At 47.3% G+C, this 9008-nt stretch overlaps 1 protein-coding gene across 1 annotated transcript; it reads right to left on the bottom strand.

Moving 5' to 3' along the window:
* Window positions 1-2370: 2370 nt before the first annotated feature.
* LOC127315228 (putative disease resistance RPP13-like protein 1) lies at window positions 2371-5029 on the bottom strand. Its single transcript, XM_071824330.1, has 2 exons — window positions 2572-5029; window positions 2371-2474 (listed from the first exon to the last, which is right to left on the bottom strand). Exons 1-2 carry the CDS (start codon window positions 5027-5029, stop codon window positions 2371-2373), a joined length of 2562 nt encoding a protein of 853 aa, XP_071680431.1.
* Window positions 5030-9008: the final 3979 nt, after the last annotated feature.

Genomic DNA, 9008 nt, shown 5'->3' on the forward strand with positions numbered 1-9008 from the left:
TTCGTAGTACTTTGCGCATGATTTTAGGTATGGCGCCTGCCAAACCTAGCCAGATTGCTGGCTCCGCCCATGGTTGCATGTTCGGCGCCGCCCACCCGCTGTTCGTCTTGTCGTGTAATGGATAGCTTTTTCTTCGTCACTTCTAGTAAAGAGTCGAGGCAGTATCATGTTGGCCACAGTGGTATCCCCTTGGCACTATAAAAGTAAGACCAAGAGAGATGACTCCTAGCCTGAATCCCCAACAACTACAAGGAGTTCACATTGTAATCAAACACCAAAGAATCAATACATTCAAGCAGGAGTAGGTTTGTTAGCCTCCAAATGGCCCGAACCTGGGCAATCCTTGTGTTTTCTTGCAGTTCAATGATGATCTAGAGTTCCTTTGCCGCCCCATACCAAACCTCTAAAAGAGGTATAAATAACTTTGGTTTCCGAGTTTTCAAGCTCGAAATTTGGCAAGTGAGGCGCAATTGCTCTACGATCCGTCATCCCCAGCGACAATCATGGTCGAAACAAGATCCGCCATGAACCCTGCCTTGCGCAGGACGAAGAAGGTGAGCGCTCGTACCAACCTAAATTTTGGCCCTCTTTAAAAATTTCTAGACAAAACATTTTGCCCCTATTTCAAATATTTTGTTTGGATTTCTATGTCTTCTTAAATTCTCAAAACTTGGCAAAGCTTGAGAAAATTTTGATTTGACCTCTTACACTTTTGAGCCTATGACATGAGGTGATCCATTGCATATGTTTTCCAGCCCCAAAATAATTCAAAATTATTTTCTAGATTTATTTTTAAGAAAATCTTTTATTCCTAGCTTTACAAAGGAACCCTAAGACCTATGCTTCTCAAAATTCACCAAAAATCATGGATTGATCCTATGACTCCTAGACCCCAGTTCTCCAAAAATATCTCATGGTTACTTTAGACCAACAGTAAAATCTTCCATCCTTTTGTTTTTGCCCTTTTCATAATCTTTTTGCAAAATAGTTTGCAAAGTAAATTTCACTCCAGAGCCGGTGCCCAAACTAGGTGCCCCTATAGTATACCCAACCTATGCCAAAACCTTGGATCAATTACTTGTCGAAAGCCTTAGCAAAACCTTCTGACCATTCGTATGCTGGTTCGAACTTTGAGAATACTTGCATTACCAACTATTTTTCCTAGATGGCCAAGTATACTTTTGGATGCACATTAAAAGGGCCTACATCATACCAAACCCCAACTGCCAAATATTTCATCTTTATCCCCAAAACCACTTCTGAATTTTTTTTGCTAGTTCTGAACTTCTGAAAAACCTCCATTCCGTGCTTTCGAATTTTGAGAAACTATAGATACCAAAGTTGTGGAGCATCTTCCTCTGCAGTCTGCACACGGCAAACACCAGATCGATCAGCTCCGTGCACCACAGCTCGCGCACGAGGGTGATGCCGCTCGGCGCGTCATCAGGCACGCGCTCACCGCGTGCACTGACACGGCCGAGTGCGCCACCCGTCTGTGGTCGTCGATAACGCCAAGTCGCCACGTTCTCCATCACCCACGGTACGCGCCACGCCGCCCGCTGCTTCCGCGCCAGCTCTGAGCTCTCTCGCCGCAGCAGCACCTCAGTCCTCACAGAGAGCCAAGCCCGACGACCGCTGCTCCTGCGCCTGCTGTTGCGAGTGTCGCTGCCGCTGCAGCTGCTGTCCCTGCTCTGCCCGCTGCTGCGTGCGACGCGCCGCGACGCCCTTCAAGGATGCCACGCCTGGGCGATGTTGCCCGCCCTGCGGAGGACTTCGTCGTCATCCTTGCCTCCCAGGCGATGAATGAAGAGGCAGCCTCGCTGCTCACCTGCGCGGCGTACACACGGTTAGAGCGGCCGCCGGCGAGGGGCGGGAATGCGATCATGAAGCGGGCTATCTGTTCTCTGGGCTTCCTTGAAGAAGCGGCGAAGATCACCGAGCACTTTCCTGAGCCATTTCTGCTCGGGCCAGGGAGGCAGAAGGAGGGATGACGGCATGGACGTGCGGACGAGGCGCCGGTCCTGGAGGAGCCATGATGTGATTCAAGGGGCGGACGACGCGCCAATTCTGCAACTACACGACGCCAGGCCGCCAGGGCGGTGGTCGGCGCCTGGCTGTTGTCTGCCTCATCACATGAGCTTCGGCCTGGGCCCTCGCTGCCCGGCGTGGAAGAGGGCGCGCACGCTTACCCAAGCTCAGTGTTCATGGTTTCACAGCATTATTACAGTACTTCAAAAAACTGGAATTCGGTGCTCAAGTTATTAAGGACCATCGTCTATAGCCTATTGGCATACATCAAGTTTTGCACCGTTTGTAGCTGATGAGTGGACCAGCACTTCACTCAGGCAGGTTCAATGGTCACACTTGAAATCAGGAAAACTGGAAAAGGTGACGATAAAATATCTTCTTCGCTTCCTTCTGGTCTTGTACAACTCCCATTTTCATCGCAGTTTTTTCATTTTCCATATTGTTGCCTAGAAAACAGATTGAGAAACAATCATACCATCTCTTGATACGGGAATCAATAATAATGTTATGGGAACACGCAAAATGATATTATACTTGATTTACCTGTTGATACGTACGGAATGTGCTTAATCTTTTGCCAATCTGGATCTCCAGCTGTTCTGCACGAACTCAGCAACACCTCACTGTCGGTACCGAGTTTGAAGTCCTTAATAGACTGAGGCAGTGTTGGAAGTGACTGAATACTCTTGCAAGAAGAAATCATTAGCGTCTGCAGTGATGTCAGGCGCTCCATGCAACACGAGCCCAACGACACCTTACTGCAGCCTGTCAGGTCTAAGCGCGCAAGAGACTGCGGTAGTGCTGGAAGTAACTGAATATTCTGGCAGTACGTGATGTGCAGCGTCTGCAGTGACGTCAGGTGCTCCATGTAATCTGGCAAGGCGTCCCAGCTGCACCACTCAATCGTGAGCTCACGGAGATGAGCGAAAAACCCAACAAGTTCAGGACCAGGTTGTGGGCTGCAATTGAAGAGCTGGAGATGGTTCACGTGCTTTGGGCCACCATTGCGCATCCAACTTGGATACCTCGGGCCATTGTAACCTTGGATAATCAGTGATTTAAGATCTTTGGGTGGGCAAAGACCCTCGAGTACCTCTGCCAGAACTTCTAGATCCGCTTCACCACTCCACCTCCAGGACAGTTGCAGTGTACTGAGCCCTTCCTTACTGGCCAGATTAGCCTCCAGAGCTTCCGCCTTGCTTTCAACCTTTTCCAGGCCCTTGATCGACAGCTTTCCGCGAAGCTTGTTTAGGTTCCCGAGTTGCTTTAACTCATGGCCTTGTCCCCTTTTTACATCAAAGGTTGCCATTGTTCGGAGTGACATCAGACTGCCGATGTTTGCAAGATCCACATCTCCGAGGCCGATTACATGCCGCAAGTTAACGAGGCTACAAATATCTTCACAAGAGGAAAACACCACTTTCTCACTCCATCCAAAATCTAGAATCTGCATGTGGCATAGCTTTGCAAAACTGGCCGGTAAAATCGTCCTCCGACCTATAGCCTGATGACGAGGCCGAAAAGCAAGATATCTCAGGTGCCTTAATTGACCAATACATGCTGGGACTAGCACATCTGAGGAGACGTCAGAACCTATAAAATCTTTGGCAATTATGGTAAGCACACGCAACTTCCTTAGCCTCTTAAACATACACTTCAGGACTTGCTCCCCAACATCTTCCAGACTATTTCCACTACCAATCATGAGAGTCCGTAAGTTGTCCAATTGGCATATCTTCTTAGTAATCAATTCTTCATCATAGATCGGAACAAAGATGTGTCGGACGTTTGGAGGAACTTCCACTGTTGAGTATTTTCCTTGCAGTTTCAAACTATTTTCGATTCTGAAACAGTCGCTTCCAGCGGCCTTCTCCGCTAAATCATGCAACAGATCATGAACTAAATAGTAGTCGCTATTATGGGGATATTCCTTTGCTCTAAGTTGCAGAAACGAGGCTGACACTAGTTCATCAAAGTATTCCTGGCAAACATCTTCCATGTCCTCCCCTTCACTAGTCAATCTAGCAAACCCTTCTGCAACCCATAGCTTTACTAACTCGTGACGTTCCAACAAATGTCTTCGAGGAAAAATACTGCAGAAAGCAAAGCATCGCTTGACCTGCTCACGAAGATGATGGTAGCTCCACCACAGTACCCCCATTGTCTCGTTCAAAAGGTCCCGATCAAGAACGCTTCTCCAAAACTCGACGTTTTGCCTTATATGCAGTTGTCCTCCAACTATTCTGGCTGCTAGAGGTGACCCCTTCAGCTTTTTTGCAATATCTTTCCCAATGTCTCCCAGTGTTCTACGAGCATGATGATCAGCAGGTACGCCATGGAGTGCATAGTGCATGAGCAAATTGCAGAAGACATTTTCATCTAGGACTGATATGGGAATACATCTCTGCTTCGTGGCACCCAGAGCTAACAACGCATCTTCAGTTCGACTAGTCACCAGGATCTTGCTTCCCACCTCTCCAGCCTGCAGTGGCGAAAGTATCTGTTGCAGACTTTCAGACTGTGTCACATCTCTAATATTGTACCAAACATCATCTAGTACCAAAAGGAAACGTTTTCCATGTAGTTTTTCCTCCAACATAGCTTGTAAGGTGTCACGATTTTTCAATTGAGGGCATGAAGTACCTGTAGCAGCCTCAAACATCTCCATGTAAATGGCATCCACACCAAATTCCTGAGAAACATGAACCCACATTACAAGCTCAAAATGGGCATCTTTTTTCTCACGGGCACAAACAAGTTGCGCAAGGGTTGATTTCCCCGAACCACCAATGCCATGAATGCCAACAACAGAATAACATGGAGCACTATTGGCATCGTGGTGACCATGTTCTTCCTTCTCATGAAGCATTGCTATGATCTTATCACAATCTTCATCTCGTCCGATTATCTTTGATAGAGGCCGTGAAGTAGTGACACTATCTCGTGAGTTGGCAGTAACAACACGGCTCTGGTCTGCACCACTTATGCTTGGCAAGTTCATCAACTGCAAAACTTTGCATGCATCATTTATGATATCTTCTATTGTGTCTAGCTTCTTTTTCAACTTAACTTTTGACATACCACTCTCCTGCAAAACAAAATGGCACTTGAGAAACCATTGTGCGTAGACGCACACATAAAAAAAATGAAGGAAGTTCATTTATGTAGTTTCATTTTCACTAAAGCTAGTCGAGATCACATCTCCATGTTTGTTACAGCTTCTATTTTTCAGTTTTGTCCTCTCTCTTTGAAGATAGTATCATTCATAGCATGTTATTTGTTGTGTTCTGCATAATTTGCGTATAGAATGCATGAGAAATCGTAGAATACATGTGCCGAAGTCGTATAGTTGTGTTTTCAAATAGTTTAGAGAAGACGAATAAAATTTTATATGATTATTCACAACATCAAGAATATGGTGAACATAACCATTGGATTACCCACCGAACAGGTAAGAGCATAGGAGACAAGGAAAACGACCAGAGGCGTTTATGTTCTTTGTCCTCTGCATCGGTGACGCTGGTGGCCCACCCTGCCTCCGATGGTCTTTCAAACCTTCGACATGTGGCGGACCTTGGCCTCACGCCGACAAGAAGGTTCCGTTACTTTGTGTGTGTGTGTGTGTGCGCGCGCGCGCGCGCGCGCGTGTGTCATCGTCAGAATATTAAGGCGGCGGTGACATTCTGATGTCAGAATAAGGCCTGCATCCTATTATGGTGGTGCGCCTACCACTGTTGAGGCCGCGTGGCGTTGTTTGTTCGGTGGATCCCATGGGATTAAAGGCACATCCATGATTGATTTTGGTATAGGGTGGCGAGGCGACGGTGCAAAAAGATTTTTGTTATTCCCTTAGAAGCAACTAAGGAAATTTTGTATCCATGTATTATTCGCATTTAACTTCGTCAAATAACACAAAGCAATAGCTAACACCGTGAAAAAGTACACATATGCACAATGTAGAAAAACTTGATTGTCAACCTGTTAAAAAATATGACCTGACCTGAAACCTAGATGTGACGAAACATTTTCCTACAAAAACAAAAGATAAAGCAAACATATATAACAAAATTTATGAACTTCCACTACTAGGAAAAGGCCCATTGCCGGCGCACCTAAAACGCCCATTGCCGGCGCACCACGAGCCCGCCGGTGCGAACGCGCCGGTGATAAATGGACACTGCCGGCGCACCAGGTAGTGCGCCGGCGATATGTCGACTATCTGCGGCGCACCACCCAAGCTTCGCCGGCAAAGATATATTCCACCGGCGCACAATCAGGTGCGCCGGCGATAGTGCTTCCAAGCAACCGGCGCATGCCACGTGCGCTGGCAGTATGTCATTTAGGTGCGCCGGCAATTAATTCGAAAATTCTTTTTCCAAATTTTTTTCCAGCATATTACAATACATATTTGACAGCAGTATATATTTACAACGCAGTTCATATTTATACAGTATTACATGCAATATGAGAAGCACATAGAGAGCCAAGTTTCATTTCGGTATCAGTACACAAATACGCAAGTCTCGTTTCGGAATGTGTTGATTCATACAACACATGTGCATATGCAACACCGAACGACGAAGTTTCACAAAGTTAGAAGTCTTGGTACATAGTCGTCACAAGTATCGTCATACACCTCACAATGTAGGTCCTAACCTAAACTAGAATCACATAGAACATGACCAACATGGTCATGATGACCATCATCACGAAGGCCATGGTCTTCATCCGGTTCCTCCTCATGTCCCTCATCTCTCCCGCTAGATAACGGGCGTATCTTCCTTCCGCCTCCACCCTAGTGGGGTATCCCTTGTAGCTGTTGCCGCTGAAACGGTGCACCTGTCTCCGACAGTCCTCCCGATCGTCGTAGACTCCGGGAACCCTCCTTGTACACGACATATGTCGTCGGCATCTCCATTCACAAGACAAGTAAAACGTTAGTACCAATGCAATGAACAAGTGCCAACTCAAATAAGAGACAAGTAGTATGAACTAAATAGCATGTGCCTCATACTTTGTTGGTCGAAATAAATAATAACATACAGGGATGGGGTCAGTGAGGCTAGGTAGGATGCACAATAGATTGATATTTGTGGCCATCACACCAAGCCTCACTTGCCCCACCCCGGAGTGTACAAGTGACCGAACATTTTAATCATCGGCCAATGCAATTAAGAAGTGCGAACTCAAATAGAAGACAAGTAGTACGAATTAAATAGCGTGCCTCATACTTTGTCGGTCGAAACAAATATTAACATCCAGGGATGGAGTCAGTGAGGCTAGGTAGGATGCACAATAGATTGATACTTGTGGCCGTCGCACCAAGGCTCACCGGCTCCACCCCGAGTGTACGATTGACCGAACATTCTAATCATCGCGAACTCCAAATACGAGGCAAGTAGTGGTCGAGTAAATGCAAATAATTATTAAGCTATGTACGCCATAATCTTGAAATATATAGCAAAGTAAATGAAACTACGTACACATGTTCACATGCACATTCATACAACTAAATAAAAGCAACTAGTCGATTCTATGGGAATATATAGCAATTATTACAGACGGAAGTTCAAGGACATATCGTTCAAGCTTTAGCAAGTGTTCCCGTCGTAGGATCAGGTTGTACGCCTAGGGGGGAATGGACGGCAGCCCTCAAGCGAGTTGAACGGCCTCTCATCACGCGACATCTCCAAGCGGAGGTCTATCTCGTCATTAGGTGGTAGACCATAGCCGTAGAAGAACTCGCCAGACCTATTGTTGACATCCTGCAGATTATCGTGCAAATGAAGCTGCTGGATGCGACCCCGATTCTTTCTAATCTCTCTATCGGGGACATCCGCCATGTTTGCAAACCTGTTTCGAGATTCTCTGGCAGCAACATGTCATCTGCGTACTTTATGTACTCCCGCATCTCGAAGGATGGCGTACCACGCGTCCATCCCATTGTCGGGCGATCGCCTGAGGCAGGGGAAGTTGGTTGTGTGGGTTAAGACCAAGCCTCCTCGGGATTTCCTCTCTACTTTGAGGGGGCCTCGCCTTGTTGGCGAAGCCGGTGAGAGCATCATTGAGAAGGGCCCTGATGTGGGAGTAGTCTTTCTTGCGGTCCCTACCCGAGTCGAGATAGACTGCATGCGAGTGTTGCGGGTGCACGACGATGAGGGTGCAGAACATGTCTCTGCGGAAAACACACGGATTAACCTTTGGAAATGCAAATGGAGATATAGGATAGAATGGTGATGGGGGACTAGCGAGTGATTACTTACTCGGGGAAGTAAGGGATGAGAATGGCGCCCTTCTTAATGTTCGCCAGCATGAAATCCTCGACCTGCTGGGTGGCAATCGCGCGATCCCCAGGGTTGCAGATGATGCTCTCCCGTATATAGAAGGGGTCCATTATCGCGATGGTCGGCGTCCCCTCCTTAACAATCTGGGAAGACAAGCTAAGAGCAACTAGGCGAACCACACTAAAGTGGAGCGCTTGCATGCGATAGATGCTGAAGATGTCGTTGAACCGGATGAAGCACAAGTCCGCGGGGTACTTCTCGACGAAGTTCATGCCAGTTGGCACCTTCGCCACGAAGAGAGGGTAACCAGGAGCGTTTGATTTGAGAAGAAGGTTCTCCACATGCAAGACAGTCTCATGCAAGCTCCTCATATCCGGGGTGAGTTTCTTCACGACATGCTCCGGCAGCATCGGTTGACCCAAGTGATGCAGAGGTCGCCAATTGTTTGGCAACTTGTCAAGGAGTGGGACCTTGTCCTTGGATTTGGCCGCCGCCGCCTTGTCTTGGGCGTCCTTCTTATTTTGCCTGTTCCTCTTCTTGGGTTGTACTGATGGACCCTCCATCGCCGTAGTGGCCGTAGCACGGAGTGTGTTTGGGCTCAACATATTTTTGACGGCGGCGGTGGCGACCTCCTCAGGATTTTCCTCCTCAGCCGTTTCTTGAGAATCGAACAGCTTCTTGGAGCACACATATTTC

Source organism: Lolium perenne, chromosome 7 (genome assembly GCF_019359855.2).
Source record: "Lolium perenne isolate Kyuss_39 chromosome 7, Kyuss_2.0, whole genome shotgun sequence".
Taxonomy (NCBI): Eukaryota; Viridiplantae; Streptophyta; class Magnoliopsida; order Poales; family Poaceae; genus Lolium; species Lolium perenne.